The 19,101-nt window shown below is 49.4% G+C and overlaps 1 protein-coding gene across 4 annotated transcripts; it reads left to right on the forward strand.

Moving 5' to 3' along the window:
• The first annotated feature begins 277 nt into the window (after positions 1-277).
• NYAP1 (neuronal tyrosine phosphorylated phosphoinositide-3-kinase adaptor 1) lies at positions 278-11,293 on the forward strand. Of its 4 annotated transcripts, none has more exons than XM_053557215.1 (7): positions 278-3,102; positions 4,063-4,214; positions 5,635-5,990; positions 6,707-8,224; positions 9,044-9,262; positions 9,513-9,622; positions 10,153-11,202. In XM_053557215.1, exons 2-7 carry the CDS (start codon positions 4,147-4,149, stop codon positions 10,420-10,422), a joined length of 2,541 nt encoding a protein of 846 aa, XP_053413190.1. In that variant the 5' UTR covers positions 278-3,102; positions 4,063-4,146; the 3' UTR covers positions 10,423-11,202. The 4 variants fall into 4 exon arrangements, with proteins under 4 accessions (XP_053413190.1, XP_053413189.1, XP_053413192.1 ...); XM_053557214.1 differs by having other exon boundaries at positions 278-2,816; XM_053557217.1 differs by having other exon boundaries at positions 279-2,816; positions 9,047-9,262; positions 10,153-11,293.
• Positions 11,294-19,101: the final 7,808 nt, after the last annotated feature.

Raw genomic sequence — 19,101 nt, forward strand, 5'->3', positions numbered from 1 at the left:
AGCAACATACCAGGCAATGTACTGGGTGCATGACTGCCCATAAATGCCTCGTAAATGTTATGGGGTGGCTGTAGCTGTTATTGTCCCATCTTTGGTTTTAACAGTAACTCCATTAGTAAGGAACTAATATACCCCTTAACTCCTTACTTTAGAAAGTGGATTATTATCGAATGTTTCAAACATGCCATTAGGACATGGGGAGAACATGCAAACTCCACACAGACAGTGGTCCCATCCAGAAATCATTTTTTTCCTCATCCATATTATAACAAAATGACATTCAGCAAAAATGATGTTATTCCAGGACCTGCTGTATTTTGCTGGTCTATTTGAAATCAAATATTAGCAGGAGCTGACTTGCACTTTCCCTTCAACTTCTGGACACACGTATGTCCACACAGTAACCTACACAGATGCACCTGAGGGCCAACGTGGGCTGGCTTGGACAAGCATAGATTCCTCCTCTACCTCTAAGAGGTAGCCTACCTAGGTTCCTACCTCTCCCATCCCACTGTGGTTCTTTATGAAGGAAAATCCACACACACTCTTAAAGCACCTTTTATGTGCTTGGCATGAAAGAATAAACCTTCAGTGCCCATTTTCTCTTTTTGCACCCCTAACTGACATTCTGAGGGGGGATATTTTAGCAAAAACAGTATACAGGCCACATATGCCCTCACTCTCATGTTCAAAAGGAAATGGATTCTAATTCATTTTGGTCAAATGGAACTACTTTCAGGTATATTATCTCAAAAATCTCATATTATCTCACTGGATTGCAAAACAGCCCTGAGAAGAGAAATGGGGTGAGTTTTGAGCTCCAGCTAAGGAAACTGAAGCTGAGAAGCATTCAGTTATTCTTCCATGGCTTCAGAGCTAGTATTTGATAGCATCCGGACTATAACTGGGCTATTTGACTTCTATTTTAGTGCTCTTTCCCACATTCCTCGTCTCTCAGCTTGAGATCATAGAAATTTCTAACCACTCTTCAGGATTTGGCAAAAATAAAATAATATAATCCCCACCCCTCTATATATGTTTATTCTTTGTCTCTTTGTTAAAATAAAATACATCTGCACCCTGCTCTCTCCCTTTAGCCATAGTAACAATGGCTGACATACCCCAGGTCCAGAAGCCTCTCAAGTTGTGAGGTTCAGGAAGCAGCCTCTCACATGTGTCCCCTTCGCCTCCAGACCCTGGACTGCTGTCCCGTCCAGAGCCTTGTCCCTTCTGACAATATTCAGAACACGGTTTTGGCTGCTCTCCCCCCATACCCTCCTTCCTTCTAGCTGACTTGCTGCAAACTATTCAAAACTTATTTTCGGCCCCTCCTCTGCCTCAGGCACTCGGTATCTGTGTCTAAACTCCAGGGAACCTTATTGGTCTCTCAAGAATACTAGTGTGTTTGTTGAATGAATACATATAAATTAATTCATACTTGTGTAAATGTGAAATGGCTTTTATGTGTTTTAATGTTTTACCTCTCCTGGGAGCATTTAGAATAGCCTTTAATGTGCAGGGGGGGCCTTTATACTTCAAGATGCTTTAGTAGTATTTTATCTCCTTGTGCACCTTCCTTCCAACAACGGATGGGAAGAGGCATCTTTCAGAAAGCTTGTGCGATTTTCCTGAACCCACACAGCACATCTACAAAGACTTTGCCATATAAAGTACCACATCTACAAAGACCTTGCCATAAAGTAGCATTTACAGGTTCCAGAAATTAGAATGCGTCTTTTAGGGATCCATATTTAGGCCAGTTAAGAGTAGAACTCAGGTTTTCCTGAAGCTAATTCACTGCACAACAGAGCTGTGTGACAAAGGGATTTTGGAGGGAGGAATTTCTCAGGGAGATAATGAGAAAAGTGATGGGCAGGGGGAACAAGGTCACGTCCCTCAGCGGCCAGCGACCACATAGGACGGTGGCTGCGGTGATCCCAGTCAGAGGCCGATCGTGGTGTGCCCAGGTCTTGGCGGATAGCGCTGATGGTGTCAAAGGTTACGGAAGGGATGACTCGGACCGCGGGGGCGGATCGATGGAAGACTTTGAGCCCAGTCGGTGAAACAAGGTCCGGGCGCCGGGGGAGGCGGCCGAGCCCCAAACGAACCAACAAGGGTGCCCTCCCAGCACCTAGGAGGCGGCCGGGAAGAGGGGGTGCGACCAAGGAAGCACGCCCCCTGTCGGGCAGAGACGCCGATCGTCCGGCTCCCGACTCTAGCAGCCTCTCGGCCGGGAAAGCGCCCCCCATCCACCCACCGACCTCAGCGCCTCACTGCACCCTGGGTCCAGCAGCCGCAGCCTCGACCCCGGTCCGACGTCCAGTGCGGACCCGGGGAGCGCCGGGCGTATCGGGAGTGAGGATGGGTGCGGGCTCCAGGATACCGCTGGGGGGCGCCGCTGAGCGCCGCTCAGCCGGGGCCTAGGAGACCAAAACCAGCACCGCCCGGCCAGGCAGGGGGCGAGGGGCGACGACGAGCGGATTCTCCAAAGCTGGAGCGGGCTGGCGCCAGGTTCCCGGTGTTCTACGCTCTTCCTCTGGTTCTCTACCCTCGGGCTTCGCGACACCCGTGTCCCCCCCCCGCCCCCCAACCTGGCAGCGCACCGCGGAACCGCCGCTCCAGTTCCGTCCTTGGAGGGTGTGGAAGGGTGGGTTTGGGGCCGGGGGCGGGTCTGGGGGCGGACCCGGAGGCGGGGCTGTCTCTGCGGCAGGGCCCAGCTCCGTTCTCCCCCCCTCCCGTCTCTCTCTGTCTTTCCTCCTTCCTCCTCCTGCTCCGGGCGGAGCCCGGCATGGGGGGGCCGGCGCCCGGCAGGCCAGGTACGGTGATGTAGAAATTGGGGAGGCTTGGTGCGGGGAGGTGGCAGGGAACTAGGGGCAGGGAGGATTGGCGGAGCGAGAGGCGGAGAAACCCAAGGTAGCAGGACAAGGGGAAGGGGAAGGTGCCCGAGAACCTGGGGCCTTTGGATGGAGAAGGGGGATGAAGCAGGCCAGGTTTGAACACACAGGGGAAGGGGGAGGACGGCAGTGAAGAGGGGCGCCCAGGAGAAGTGAGGCCGAAGGCGAAAAGGAGAGTGTGTGTTTGGGGGAAGGAAACACAGAGCAGGTATGGAGGCCGCAACTCAGAAGGTAGCTATGGGGCCAGACTGGAGACCCCCGGTGGGATTGAGGGGCGGGGACTGGAAGAGGAAAGGTGGGGGGGCATCCCAAATCCTGGAGAAGGAAGGTGATTTGGGCCATCAGCAAGGGAGGGAGGCAGAGACCACTGCTGAGGGGCCGAGGAGCAGGAATCTGGGTGCACTGAGGCCCAGGCCCAGGGAGGCACGGGAAAGGGGCAACGGGAGTGGAGATGGATGGATGGGTGGTGTTCCAGATGCCTCACTCAAAGAGCCCCCACCCTTCATTTAGCATCCCCACCCTGCCTTCATGACATTCCCCCACCCAAAGCCTCAGGGCTGGAAGTGGGTGGAGAGTCTGACCATCTCCCCTTCCCCGGTGGGGTGCAATGTACGCAAGTAGGCCCTGGACATAACAACTTGTCTGTAGGTGTGTCCAGTTCCGTGTAGCAGATTTGTGTGTGTCTGGAGGTCTGTGTGTGTCTGTGGGTGTGTCTGTAGGTGTTTATGTCTGTGTGTGCCTGCCTATTCCTAGGTTTCTGTTTACCTATGCCAATCTATGTGTCTGGTCCTCTGTCTGTAGATAGGGGTCCGTGGTTCCATGGTTATGTGTCTGAATATGTGTTTGTGTGACTGAGGGGCTGCTCTTATTTGTGAGGCCTGTGTAGTGGATCAGGATGTATTTACACAAGAAGAGACTCTGTCAACCTGATCTCTCCAGAGTGTGTATTTGTGGCTCTGAACACCTTTGTCAGGGTGTGTGGCACTGTGTACACACGCAGGTCTATGTCTGTCTGTCTGTGAGTCCTCAAAGCTGTGTTGGGTTTTCTGTATTTTCCTCTCTGAGAACCCGAGTCATGTCTCTGCTCCTTTTTCTCTCTTTCATTCATTCATGGCCCCCATCCATCCCACATCTTTCTTTTTCACCTTCCTACCCATCGCCTACCAAGTGGATCCGGGACCCAGGGAGGGCTGCCCCCCGGGCCTGGTGGTGCTGAGCAGAGCCTGCCAGCCCCCACCTCCTGCCCCACGACATGAACCTCCTCTACCGAAAAACCAAGCTGGAGTGGAGGCAGCACAAGGAAGAGGAGGCCAAGCGGAGGTAAGTGAGACTGTTCTCCCAGGCTGCCCCCTTGTCCCACCTCTGCTGTCCTCTGCCTGGACCACAGCCCACCCTGGGGCTCAGCAGCCTTGTCACCAGTGAGATCTCTGACCTCAGAGCCTGTGCTCAGTACAGAGTGGCTGGGATGTCCCACACTCAGTACAGAGTGGCCTACTGTCCTGCACTGCTCCTGGCCTCCTGGGAGCTTCCAGATCAGGAGCACCCTGTTGACCCTTTCCCGTCCCCAAGGCCCAAGTCCCTCCTTCCTGACTCACCTCTGGCCAATGGTCTTCTCCTCTCTGCAAATTTGGGGCTGGCTGCTTGCTCTCCTATCACCTGACCTTGGAAGGGGCAGCCCCACCTCCCTCACAGGGTCTATGGATGGGGTCGTTTCAGGGGCATCAGAGAATATCCATTTGGCCCTCTCCCAGTATCCTCTGCTGGGGGAGGTGAGTAACCAAGGGTTGTGTGTTTGGTGGGAAGATATGCAGTCTGGGCCCTGTAGAAGAGCCAGGGCAGGGGACCCTATCCTTCCTCCCCATCTCTGGTTGCCTCTCTCCTGGCCCTCCCAGGAACTTGGGGCCTGGCTTCCCCCATCTTGCCCCTTCTGTCTTTCACTCCTGTTGACTGCACCACCTCTTGGAGCCTGACTCAGAGCCACCTCCTGGCTCCCCGCTCGCTCCTCAAAACTGTGGAGTTTAATTCTTGTTGTTAATTAAATTAATCAGAGCACTCTCTCCCTAATGAAGGGTTAGTAGACAGGGCCTTAATGAGAGCCACCCCATTGCAGCTTCCCTCTCTTCCCTGACAGCCACCCCTCTCCCCTCACACAGAGGCTGAGGGATGGTAAAAGGGAATGGGAGTGACCCCAGAAGAGTGACAGAGAGAGGGGCAGCAAGGATGGAGAGGGAGGAAGGGACAAAAAAGGAATGGGGCAGTACTGCCAGCATCTGGGAGGGGAGGTGCACCATGGGGGTGCTGGTCACAGTAGCTGAACAGGAGGGGAGACCAGAAGCGAAGTGTGGGCCAGCGTGAGAATGAGAAGAAGCTGAAGACCTGTGATGGCAGGTGTGTCCATCTGTCAGGCAGGGCTCTTTTGCCTGGGTTTGCATCTTTCTCCCTATATAAGGCCTGTCCACACAGGGATCTTGCACTGGATATGCCTGGGCTGGGATTTGCCAACCCCAGGGATGTTCCCCGCATACATGTTCACTCCTTTTTTCATTCCTGCCCCTGACTACCTTGCCTTTTTTTTAAGTCTGAGATTCGGCCTCAAGTCCCCACCTTTGTGCCTTAGTCCTCAGGTACCTCCCACCCCACACCAGGGAAGTCACAGGGTTGCCAATACCTCTTGGGGTGGAGGGGGAGAGGCCCAGGTCTGAGGCCTGTTTTCTGTTCCATCATGGTCTTCTCTCCCCAGCTCCAGTAAGGAGGTGGCCCCTACAGGCCCCGTAGGGCCTGGGGCTGGCCCAGGGTCTGGAGTTCGAGTGAGGGACATCGCCTCCCTGCGCCGCTCCCTCAGGATGGGGTTCATGACAATGCCTGCCTCCCAGGAGCACACACCCCACCCTTGCCGCAGCGCCATGGCTCCTCGTTCCCTCTCCTGCCACTCTGTGGGAAGCATGGACAGTGTAGGGGGTGGCCCTGGGGGAGGCAGTGGGGGCCTCACAGAAGACAGCAGCACCCGAAGACCTCCTGCCAAGCCACGGAGACACCCCAGCACTAAGCTCAGCATGGTGGGGTCAGGGGCAGAGACACCTCCTAGCAAGAAAGCAGGTGAGATACCCTCTTTCTTCCCCAGGAAGATCAGGGAGCAGGGAGGATCTATTAAAGACCAGGGGAGGCCTGCTGGGAGGTTCATTCAGGGAAGAACCTAGGAAGTGGAAGGTTCCATTCTCTAAAGGAATGGGGGAACCTTTGGGATGGGCTGAGATGAACCATTCAAGGGCAGGGGACACTCCCTGAAAAGTTCATTATTGGGAAAGTGATGATGGCCTTGGAGAGACGTGAGAGTGGGAGAGAATTTAAATTAAGAACTACAGATTCGGGCGGCGCCTGTGGCTCAGTTGGTAAGGCGCCGGCCCCATATATCGAGGGTGGCGGGTTCAAACTCAGCCCCGGCTGAACTGCAACCAAAAAATAGCCGGGCGTTGTGGTGGGCGCCTGTAGTCCCAGCTACTTGGGAGGCTGAGGCAAGAGAATCACTGAAGCCCAGGAGTTGGAGGTTGCTGTGAGCTGTGTGATGCCACGGCACTCTACGGAGGGCTATAAGGTGAGACTCTGTCTCTACAAAAAAAAAAAAAAAAAAAGAACTACAGATTCTGAGGAGCTCATTAGAAAGATTGAGGACTGACTATGGCTGTAGGTTGAGGGGTGTGGCAAAATGCAGAGGCTGACATGTCCTGGCAGATGGGTCAAAAGGTCAGAAAGGGTCCCCCTTTCCTTTCCTTATTAAAAACCCAGTTTATTTTTCTCTTTCCCATGCTTCCCAGGCTCACAGAAGCCAACCCCAGAGGGCCGAGAGTCCAGCCGGAAGGTTCCCCCACAGAAGCCCAGACGAAGCCCCAACACCCAACTTTCTGTTTCCTTTGATGAACCCTGCCCCCCAGGTCCCTCTCCTCGAGGGGGGAACCTGCCCCTACAGCGTCTCAGTAGAGGGTCCAGAATAGCTGGGGACCCTGATGTGGGTGCCCAGGAGGAAGAGCCTGTGTACATTGAGATGGTGGGGGACGTCTTCAGGGGTGGAGGAGGAAGTGGAGGGGGCCTAACTGGGCCCTCTCTTGGGGGTGGTGGCCCGACCCCTCCAACTGGCATGGACTCGGACTCCGAAGAGGGGGAGGCCATATATGAGGAGATGAAGTACCCACTGCCTGAAGAGGCAGGGGAAGGCCGGGCCAATGGTCCCCCACCCTTGACAGCAACCTCCCCACCACACCAGCCTCATGCTCTTCAGCCCCACACCCACCGTCGTCCAGCTTCAGCCCTCCCAAGCAGAAGGGACGGGACGCCTACCAAGACTACCCCTTGTGAAATCCCCCCACCCTTCCCCAATCTCCTGCAGCACCGTCCTCCACTCCTGGCCTTCCCCCAAGGCAAGTCTGCTTCCCGAACCCCTGGTGATGGGGTCTCAAGGCTACCAGTCCTCTGCCACTCCAAGGAGCCAGCTGGCTCCACCCCAGCTCCCCAAGTGCCTGCACGGGAGCGGGAGACGCCTCCCCCACTGCCTCCACCTCCTGCTGCCAACCTGCTGCTGCTGGGACCATCAGGCCGCGCCCGGAGCCACTCAACACCCTTGCCACCCCAGGGCTCTGGCCAGCCTCGTGGGGAGCGGGAGCTCCCTAACTCCCACAGCATGATCTGCCCCAAGGCAGTAGGGGCTCCAGCAGTGCCCCCTACCCCAGCTGCCTTGCTCCCTGGCCCCCCCAAGGACAAGGCCGTGTCTTACACCATGGTGTACTCGGCAGTCAAGGTGACCACGCACTCCGTGCTGCCAGCTGGTCCACCCCTGGGTGCTGGGGAGCCAAAGACAGAGAAGGAGATCTCAGTCCTCCATGGGATGCTGTGCACCAGCTCAAGGCCCCCTGTGCCAGGGAAGTCCAGCCCCCACAGTGGGGCCTTAGGCACAGCAGCTGGGGTCCTCCACCACCGTGGCTGCCTGGCCTCCCCTCATAGCCTTCCGGACCCAACTGCAGGCCCCCTGGCCCCGCTCTGGACATACCCAGCTGCAGCAGCTGGGCTCAAGAGACCCCCTGCCTATGAGAGCCTCAAGGCTGGGGGGGTGCTGAATAAGGGCTGTGGAGTGGGGGCTCCCTCCCCTATGGTCAAGATCCAGCTGCAGGAACAAGGGACCGATGGAGGTGCCTTTGCCAGCATCTCCTGTGCCCATGTCATCACCAGTGCAGGGACACCAGAAGAGGAAGAAGTGGAGATGGGTGCCACCACATTTGGGGCAGGCTGGGCTCTGCAGAGGAAAGTCCTGTATGGAGGGAGAAAGGCAAAAGATCTGGACAGTGAGTGAGGGGTGCGGAATGGGGGGGCGGGGACTGGGGATGTGGGTGATGGTTTTGGGGATTGTTGGAGGGTTTATTCCCACAGCCTTGGTCTGGGAAGTCTAGGTCTAAGAAGTTTTCTGAGAGGCCAGAGGAATGGGTGTGGTCAGCCAGCTGAGGGGCAAAGGGTCTCCTAGTGTGTGCTAGAGGGAGAGGAAGGTCTGAAGTACAGAGGGGGGTCGAATGTGGCCCCGACCTGCTCTGCTCCCTGCCTGTCCTTCCCTGGGCTGCAGGGGTGTGTGTTTGTGAGTGTGCACACACTAGGAGCTAAACACAGCTGCCTCCCAGCTGTTACCATGGCAACCCATCCAGAAGGGAGGGAGAAGAGAGGAAGGCCCCTGCTGTTGCCTAGCAACACAATGCTCTGCCAGGCCTACTCTCAGAGATGAGCTTAGTTCACATGCAGCCCTTCCCCCCAGTACTACCCCCCTTCTGGGCTCAGGGTTTGGGATTCTCCCCCTACTGGTCTCTTTCCCCAGGAGGGTGGTCATTTGGGCCCTATCAGGAGTTGGAGGGGCTTGGAAGCTAAAGTTGGGGTTAGAGGAAGCCCCAAGCAGCAAAGGTATTTGATTCTCAGCCCCAGGGAATGATACCCTTGTGTGGAAAGGAAGGTAGCAGGACTGGCTTCCCTCTGTATGTGTGTGTTCAGGGAGGGTGAGGTAGTCCCATCCCTGCTGTAACTTGGGGCAGGTCTCTGGGTCTACCTATGCTGCAGTGTGTGACTGTGGGAACAGAAGGGCACTCCCATGTTCAGGCATTCAGCTCTCCCTATCATCCCAGCAGAGGTCGAGGATGGTGCCCGGACTTGGAATGGCAGTACTGAGGGTCAAGGCAAGGTGGAACGTGAGGACAGGGGACCTATGGCATCAGGGATCCCAGTGAGGAGCCAAGGGGCAGAGGGCCTGCTAACCAGGATCCACCATGGAGGGGACCGAGGAGGGAGTCGTACAGCATTGCCCATACCTTGCCAGACCTTCCCTGCCTGCCACCGCAATGGAGGTGACACCTGCCTACATACACACGGGCAGAGATGGGACTGGGTGGGGGACGGGGGGACTCTCCCAAGGTCTACCTCTCCTAAGCTGCTCGCTTTTTCATCTCCATGTCCAGGGCCCTAAGCCTTTGCACCACGTCTCCATCTCTTCCCTCCTCCCATGAGACAGGGGCAGCCTGAATGGGGCTCTTCTCCTGGGCCTGGGATGGGGGGTACAGGAAGCCCCTGCCCTCCTCACTCCTCCTTCTGCCTCAGACTTCACAGGAGGCTACCGCCTGGGGCGCTCAGCCTCCACCTCCGGAGTCCGGCAGGCCGCACTCCACACCCCCCGGCCCTGCAGCCAGCCCAGGGATGCCCCCAGCCAGGTGAGACTTGGTTATTTTATTTGCAAAGGCTCAAGTAGAGGAGAAAGCTCAGGTGTGGAAAGAAAGGCAAGGAAGGAGTCAGTCTGACTGGGACCTGAGCCAGGGAGGTGGGCACAGACTAATGGGGACCCAGGTTGGGGGCGGGTGGCTCAAAATGAATTCAGGAAGGGGCCGCTTGAGAAGGGCCTGGAGGCAGGGCCTGGCCTTGGAGATCAATAGAGGCCACCCCCAGCCGACAGTGAGCCTTTGTGCCATTTAATGAAAGGACACCCTCTGGGGAGACCAATTTAAAAAACTGCAGCCATCCAGGAAGACAGTTTTTAAAAGGCACTCCTTCCTCAGGGTGACACAGGCTCTGCATGACACCAGGGTACCCAGCTGGGCAAAGGGACAGACAGGGGTTGGATTTCAGCCAGAGGGAGAGGACAGATGCCTTGAGAGGCAAAAGAAGATTTGTTTCTGGGAGGCCTGGTTACGCTAAGGTCCGCGACCCCGCCTCTTTCTTCCTTTCTCTGCTGTGGATTGCACAGACCCACCCCGCGCTGCCGCTGCCTCTGCCGCTGCCGCTGCCCCTGCCACCCCAGCCGGTCCGCGAGCGTGACGGGAAGCTGCTGGAGGTGATCGAGCGCAAGCGATGCGTGTGCAAGGAGATCAAGGCGCGCCACCGCCCGGACCGGGGCCTCTGCAAGCAGGAGAGCATGCCCATCCTCCCCAGCTGGCGGCGAGGGCCCGAGCCCCGCAAGTCCGGCACCCCGCCCTGCCGCCGGCAGCACACCGTCCTCTGGGACACTGCCATCTAAGGAGGGCCGGGAGGCTGGGGCACCTGGACTGGGAAGCTGGGCAGGACACGCCCGGCTCTCTAGAGAGATTTGCCTTGAGTGAGAGGGACAAACCGAAGGACCAGGTGAGAGAGCCTGGAAGAAGCCCTGTCCTCCACCCCAGGCCCCGGAGATCGGGAGTCTGCCAAGCCCATGGGGCTTGGGGTGCCAACAGCACCCCCAAGAAATTTGGAGAAGGAGAAAGGGTTTGCTTGAAGTTGGGTTGAGGCCCTGTGATTGTTGGCTGTTCTCCCCAAGGAGCATGGTAGACCTCTCCTCCTGAGAGGACAAAGGTCAGCATGGGGGGTGGGGGGGAGGATGGGAGGAAGAATGGGGGGTGGATCGAATGAAAGAGAGGGCCTAGAGTGAGGTAGAAGAGCTCTTTTTATAGAGTTGTGAGTCATTGGGGAGGGGGTATTTATTTTATTTATTTTAGTCTGGAGGGCAATTCTGGGCCCTTCTGACCTACTCTTGAACAGGGAGTGGAGAATCTAGGTCAAGTTTGCATTCTCCCCAAAGGCCATGCCACCCTATGGCCAGGAAAGGGTCTGGACAGGAAGTAGACTGGGGGGGGGGCAAGTGAGTGGAGGGCCGCAGACCATTTACAGTATTTACAGTTTGCCAGAATTTGATAGGCAGCGTGCCCTGCTCTGAAACAGGCATCTTATTTAGTTATGGGGTGAGGGTCTAGCACCAGGGATAGGCGGGATAATGGGGAAGGAGGTTAAATTTTGGTGGGTGGGGGGTGGGCAGGGTATTTATTTAAATTAAAAAACAAAACAGAAGAGACGTCAGGAACTTTTTTTTAATTCCTTTCTTTTCAGAATAACATATTAAAAGACTAATGATCCTAGAGCTGGCTTCTTATATTTCAGTGTGCTCCGCCTTTCTCACATTTTTTTTCTTTTTCTATTTTACCCTTGGTTGGTGGGAGTTGAAGTTTGTGTGGGGAGGGGTGAATAGCTGTGGCCACTAGCAAGGAGAGGTGGAGTTTGAGGTAAGTCTTTGGGAATGCCACTGTGCAGTGAATCAGTAAGCGTTTATAGAGCACCTAATATGTTCTTGGCAATGCACTGATACAGAAGGAATCTTCAGCCATGAAGCTTGTCCTCGAGGACCTTGTGGTCTACTCAGGGAGATGAAACACCTGAGTGAACAGTAGACAATGCTGCAGGAATAAGAGAGGGAGAGGGCTGGAGTCATCCAGAAAAAAGCTTCCTGGGACAGGTAAGGTTTGGATGAGCAGTATGGAAAAGAGAAAGCCCCAAGGTCACAGTATGATTGTCTATGGAATAGTAGGACATGGGGAGGATTGGGGGGTTATTTAAATGATACAGTAAGTCCACCCATGTGAAAGCTGGTTCAGAATGATCACCTCAAAGCAAGATGCAGGTTCTCAGGCAGGAATCCTCCTAGGAGGTGATTTGTCACAAGTAAGGAGGATAAGGAGGATACCTGGGAGGTTGGAGGGCAAGAGACAGTGGAAGAGGCAGCTGAAGGAAGACATCCTTAAGATGGGGATGAAGAAGAACTGGTCCTACATGAAGCCCAAGTTCAGAGGCCCAATAATTGGGGAGATAACAGATTGAGAAAGGTGGGGTTGAGAGTGGCTTTGAAGGAAGAATGTTGAATTTGAAGTAATAGTGAGTATTACCTGTTGGAACAGAGTTTCAAAAAATGTACTGGGTGATACAAAAGATGTTTTTTACATGACATTTTTTACCATATTTTTAAAACTTTAATAGTTTTGTGTTTATGTTCTCATTCATATTAGAAAAATTACAACCAGCACATCAGTCTGATTGTTATTTCATGGATATTATTGCACAAGATGAGGCTAAATGTATTTTTAATGGATTGGTTTAAAGAAAAAGCATTAAGCAGATAAATAACAATACAGGCAGTATACAGAATATGAAAAACTGTGACATACGTTTTGAAATTTGGGAAAAACCAAATTATAGGTAAAAATGATAATTTGGAAGAGGGGACAAGATTGTGGACATTGGGAGTCATCAACTTGGAAATAGTACTCAAAGCCAACACAGGTGAGTTCTATAAAGAGGGTGTGACTATAGATAAGATTTAAAAACAAAATATAAATAAGCAGCAGCTTTTTTTATAACTATAGTAGTTAGCAATTATTATTACTATTATTTTTTTGAGACGGAGTCTTGTTTTGTTGCCCTCAGTAGAGTGCCCTGGTCTTGCCTCAGCTTCCTGAGTAGCTGGGGCTACAGGTGCCTACCATAATACCTGGCTATTTTTAGAGGTGGGGGTCTCGATCTTGCTCAGGCTGATCTCGAACCTGTAAGCTCTGGCAGTCCACCTGCCTCGGCCTCCCAGAGTGCTAGGATTATAGGTGTGAGCCACTAGGCCCAGTCCCTGTAATTAGCAAATTAATTGAAGGAAATATCCATTCATAAGAGCAACAAAAACCATAAAATAACTTTAACAAGAAATGAACAGGACCTATATCCGATCAATCGATAGAACTACAGTTTGAGTCACTTGAAAAAAGAAAAGACTTGGGCGGCGCCTGTGGCTCAGTCGGTAGGACGCCAGCCCCATATACCGAGGGTGGCAGGTTCAAACCTGGCCCAGCCAAACTGCAACCAAAAAAAATAGCCAGGCGTTATGGCCGGCGCCTGTAGTCCCAGCTACTCGGGAGTCTGAGGCAGGAGAATCACTTGAGCCCAGGAGTTGGAGGTTGCTGTGAGCTGTGTGAGGCCACGGCACTCTACTGAGGGCCATAAAGTGAGACTCTGTCTCTACAAAAAAAAAAAAGAAAAAAGAAAAGACTTAAATAAGGAAAGAGTACTATCTTAGATAGAAGACTTGATAATATAAAAGATGTCAATGTCCTCTGAATCCACAAATTCAATACAGGCTCTAAATCTCAAAAGGATTATTTAGGAAACTTGATAAAATAGTTTGAAAATTCACGCAGAATTATAATGAGAAAAACCAGAACATTCTGAAACAGAAGAGTAATGGAGGGTCCTCCACTACTAAATACTAAAACATGAAATACAATCACAGCATACCAGTCCTAGCACAGAACTGAGAGAACCCATCAGAATAAAGAGTCCAAAAACAGCCCCAAATGCACATGGGAATTTAGCACTTATATGATAAAAGTGATATTGTAAATTGGTTGAGAAAAGATTATTTTCTAATTGTTTCTTGAACAATTAACCAGTCAGGAAGAGGAGTATGGGAAGCTGTGTCTCTGTTTCATTCATTATGCCAAAAGATTTAAATGTAAAAATAAAACATTAAAATGGAAGAGTGGATGAACATTCTTATACCCTTGGGATTGATGAGGCCTTTTGAAATGGCATGAAAACCAGAAACAAATAAGCCAAAAGGCTTTTAAGTTTGATCATATTAACAATTAAAACTTCTAGGCCTCATTCAGTGAGTGGCTTATGCCTCAGAAGTTCCAGACCAGCCTGAGCAAAAGCAAGATCCCATCTCTATTAAAAATAGAAAAAATTATCCAGACATGGTGGTGTGGGCCTGTAGTTCCAACTTCTTGGGAGACTGAGGTAGAAGGATCACTTGAACTCAGGAGTTGGAGCTATGATGATGCCACTTCACTCTAGCCAGGGCGACAGAGAGACTTTGTCTCAGAAAAAAAACAAAAACAAAAAATTTCTATTTGGCAAGTCAAACTATAAACATTGAACCGGGAAAATATTTCTAACACATATCAGAAAGATTAATACAGTATATAAGAAGGGCTCATGAGTCAAAAAGAGAAAGCAACGCAGACAAATATGAACAAAGAATGTAAACAGATAATTCACCAAAGAAACAGAAATTGAGAATAAACATGCTCAACCTTAACAATAATTAAGTAATATAAAATAAAGCTAATAAAATACTTTCCACTGATCAGATAGACAAAAGTGAAAAAGTTCCTAACACCAATCTGGCAAGTATGTGCAAAAAAAGCAGCCACTCATTGTGTAGATGTAAATTCATAACAGCATTTTTGGAGGTCTGTTTAACATTTATTAAAAATTTAAATATATACAGTTTTGACTCAGAAATTCCATTTCCAGGAATTTATCCTATGAAAATAGTTACACAAGTGTGCAAAGCTAAATGTACAAGGATGCTAATTATAGCATTGTGTGAAATAATGAAAAATTGGAAACAACACCAGGGTTCATCAGTATGGCATTGACTAAATTAAGGTAACAATGGAAAACTGAACCTGTTAAATAGAATGTAGAAGTAATAAATGTTCTAAGCCCAAGAAGAAGTTGACAAATGAATAAGTGAATAAAGCAAATGAAGGAAACTACATATAGAAAGAAAAACTACATAATTTTAAGAAAAATTATTTATTTGTAAATATTTATGTAGAAAATCGTCTGGAAAGAAATAAACCAAATAGCTGATGGTGATTATTTTGAGGTTTGAGAAAAGAGGAGACTTGATTTACTTTTTAAAAAACAAATTCATATTGCTTAAATTTTTATGTTTTAAATAAAAATTCATATTGCTTAAATTTGTATGTCTTAATTATGAAATCAGGGAATATATATTATTTTTTAAAGGAAAAGAATTAGTTAATTGTTTAAGGAGAATGAAAAGGGGACAAGTGATTGTGGGTTGTGAGATGAAGGAGATGAATCCCAAATTGGCACTTATAGGAAAATCTCTAGCCAGGCTTTGTGGCAAGTGCCTGTAGACCCAGCTACTCAGGAGACTAAGGTAAGAGAATTGCTTAAGCCCAAGAGTTTGAGGTTGCTGTGAGCTGTGAAGCCACAGCACTCTACCCAGGGAGACAAACTGAGATTCTGTCTGAAAAAGAAAAAAAAGGAAAATTCCCTTATCTATAAAATAGGGACAATTAGAAGATTGTTGAGACGATTAAACAAGAAGTGTAATGAGGCTGGGTGTACACATCTGTAATCCCAGCACTCTGGGAGGCAGAGGCAGGAAGATTGCTTGAGCTCAGGAGTTCAAGACCAGTCTGAGCAAGAGCAAGACCCCGTCTCTACTAAAAATAGAAAAAATCAGCCTGGTGTTGTGGAAGGTGCCTGTAGTCCCAGCTACTCAGGAAGCTGAGCATCACTTGAGCCCAGGTGTGTAAGGGTGCCGTGAGCTATGATGACACCACAGCACTGTAGCCTGGACAATAGCGTGAGACTCTGTCTCAAAAAAAAAAAAAAAATAGTGCAATGCTTCCTTTGAGGCTTAAGAGAGAGGGATAGGGATAGAGACTGAGATGGGTGAGAGACTAGAAACTGAGAGGCAAGGCATAAGGGAGGTCCATTAGGAAGGGCCAGGTCAAAGGCAGACATTTAGGGCTCTTGTGAGCCCGGGCTGCACAGCCCTTCTGTCTGTCAAGATAAGAAGGCTTCAGAGTTAGAAGTTTAACAAAACTTAGGCTGTGCTGGAGCTATAAACCTTGCCTGAGAAATGGAGGGAAGAACACCACCTGGGAAGTCAGCCTGGGCTCTGCCCTGCCTGCCTGACACCTAGTACAATGTACCTAGTACAACACTTAGTACATATCCTTTCCTAGGGTCACTAGGGCATTTCTAAGGCTGACTTTTTACCTTCTGAAATTCCAGCAAAACCAGGGACTCTCAGGCAGGCACAGCCAGAGGTGAGGGTGCTCTGGGGGTGTCTCAGTCAAGAAGGACACAGGAGCAGAGACAGGGAAGAGATCTTCATTGGAGAAGTCAAGCATTGAATCAAAAAAGGGAAAAAGAAAAGACCTCAGAAATAATATTCTGCTTCAGTTTTCCTGGCCCATTTTGCCCTTTAAGCATATGTCTCTGAAGGTCGATTTCTAGCAAAGATTACGAGGGTCATGTCAAAGAAACTCAGGGGTAGCTTAAAAAAGCTCCCAATGGTGAAAAGATGGGATAATTTGAACATCAAAAAGGGTAATAACTATAATGAGTTGAAAGACAAATATATTGAGATCCCTGAGTTCGCATGCTTTTTTTAAAAATTGTTCACCTTTGGAGGATGCTAAAGTATCAGTTCATTTTTTTGAAAACTGATAAGCAATCAGAAAGAATGGAGCATTTATCTCCCTTTATCAAATGATAGATGAAGGGAATTTTCTAAAGAAATATTTCAGCTAATAAATTAAGAAAGAATTTTAGAATTAGAATATCAACATGAAGTAATGGATCCATGTCTTGAGTTTCAAGAGCAGCTAACATCATATATAATCTTATAAGAGATAATCAGACATTATGTGCCTCTTGATGGAAGGAAACACCACCAACTGTCAGGTGCTTTTGCCCCCAAAAATCAAACCTGGGACTATGATCAAGCCTCTAGATGCAAATACCAATTACAGGAAATACAGAGGAGAGGGGAACACTTTAGATACCACCACAGAATGCAGTCAGCAAAACTGGGATTGTGGGAAACACCACAGGACAAACAACTTGGATTCTTCAACAAATACATGGTCAGAGAAAATAAAGAAATGAAGAGGAAATCTGTACATTAAAAGAGGCTAAAAAAGACACATCACCAATTACAATTTGTGGCCCTTATTTGGATCCTTATTCAACTAAACTCTTTTTCAAAAAGTTCACTTACTACATTTATGGGACAATTAAGGATATGACCAATGATTGGAAATGTGATGATATTAAGGAATTATTTTTTAGGCCTGGTGATGTATCATGGTTGCATATTTTTGAGTTTTTAAAGAAATAATACTGAAATATTAATCGAAGAAATTGCATGAGGTCTGGGATTTGCTTCCAAATAAAATGGGAAGGAGAAAAGTACTAGGGGAAAAGATGAAAAAAGAATGTCCATCAGGCTTGGCACCTATAGCTCAGTGGCTAGGGCACCGGCCACATAACACCAGGGCTGGCAGGTTCAAACCGGGCCTGGGCCTGCCAACAACAATGACAACTACAACAAAAAAATAGCCAGGTGTTGTGATGGGTACCTGTAGTCCCAGCTACTTGGGAGGCTGAGACAAGAGAATTGCCTTTGCCCGAGAGTTGGAGGTTGCTGTGAGCCGTGACGCCACAGCACTCTACCAAGGGTGACATAGTGAGACTCTGTCTCAAAAAAAAAAAAAAAAAAGTATGGCCATCAGTTGGCCAGGTGCAGTAACCTGTAATCCTAGCACTTTGGGAGGCTGAGCTGGGAGAATCCCTGAGCTCAGAAGTTGGAGACCAGCCTCAGAAAGAAGAGTGAGACCCCATCTCTACTGAAAATGGAAAAATTATCCAGGTGTTATAGCAGGCGCCTGGAATCCTACCTACTTGGGAGGCTGAGGCAGGAGGATCGCTTGAACCTTGGAGTTGAAGGTCGCTGTGAACTAGGCTGATGACACAACACTCTAGCCTAGAGACTCAGGCTACAGGGGCAACAGAGTGGGACTCTTCCAAAAAAAAGAATGATTGGTTGGCCATGAGTTGATAATTGAGGCTAGATGGTGGATACATAGTTCTTCACTGGATTGTGCTGCCTGCACATGAGTCTGTTTGAAATTTTCCATCATAAAAAATGTTTTGTTTGTTTTAAGTCAGTGTGATGAGTCAAAATTTTCCTCTTTTGACAAAAATGATGTTTGGGAGCAGGTGATCAAGGAAGCCCTTCCAAGCACACACACTTTCTAATTAAGAGTAACCTTTATTTTTAAAAAAGCAACATACAGCATATGCAATTGTAGAAAGTTACCAAACACTGAAAAAAATATAATATTTCTACCACCTAGAGGTTACCATTGAACAACTTACTGTATATTTCAGAATTTTTCGATGCATATCTATGTTTCTTTTAACAAACAAGAGCATATTAGATGTGTTGCTTCGAAAGCTACTTTTCTTAGTTAATGATCTCTACCTCCCCATGTCAATAAATCTGCATTTTGTTTAATACCCAGCCTATATATACATTTCCCTGTATATATACCCAATCTATATATACTGTTCCCCAAAGTGTCCTGGTGTCTTCGTTAGCTTGGGCTGCCACGACAAAATATTTTAGACTAGGCTGCATGCCTGTAGCTCAGTGGCTAGGACTCCAGACACATACACGAGAGCTGGAGGGTTCGAATCCAGCCTGGGCCTGCCAAACAACAATGACAACTACAACAAAAAAATAGCCGGGCACTGTGGCAGGCACCTGTAGTCCCAGCTACTTGGGAAGCTGAGGCAAGAAAATCGCTTAAGCCCAAGAGTTTGAGGTTGCTGTGAGCTGTGAAGCCACAGCACTCTACCCACGGCGACATAGTAAGACTCTATCTCAAAAAAATAAATAAATAAATAAATAAATAAATAAAAAACTTTAGACTAAGTGGCTTTAATAATAGACATTCATTTCTCATAGTTTTGAAGGTTGGGAAATCCAAGATCAAGATGCTGGCAGACTTGGTTCCTGGTGAAGGTGGTTGTCATGGCTTGCAGACAGATGCCTTTTTGCTGTGTTCTTACATGACGGAGAAAGAGTGAGCTCAGATCTAAATCTGATCAACTAAACCTGATTACTACCCCAAAGCCCCACCTCCAAATATCATCACATTGGGGATTAAGGCTTCAACATATGAATTTGGGGGGAAGACACAACAGAGTGGGCTTATTGACACTGAGATTCTATCCACAACTATGCATTATATTCACTTGTTATATTTCTTCATTTCATCTAATTTGGCAT

The sequence above is a fragment of the Nycticebus coucang genome, chromosome 12 (genome assembly GCF_027406575.1).
Source record: "Nycticebus coucang isolate mNycCou1 chromosome 12, mNycCou1.pri, whole genome shotgun sequence".
NCBI classification, from domain to species: Eukaryota; Metazoa; Chordata; class Mammalia; order Primates; family Lorisidae; genus Nycticebus; species Nycticebus coucang.

Excerpts from the sequence above, each read along its gene's own strand:
- NYAP1 (XM_053557215.1), top strand. The coding sequence starts at position 4,147 with ATGAACCTCCTCTACCGAAAAACCAAGCTGGAGTGGAGGCAGCACAAG. Across the intron at positions 5,991-6,706 it reads ACCTCCTAGCAAGAAAGCAG|GCTCACAGAAGCCAACCCCA; the intron begins GTGAGATACCCT and ends CATGCTTCCCAG. Across the intron at positions 9,623-10,152 it reads CCAGGGATGCCCCCAGCCAG|ACCCACCCCGCGCTGCCGCT; the intron begins GTGAGACTTGGT and ends TGGATTGCACAG.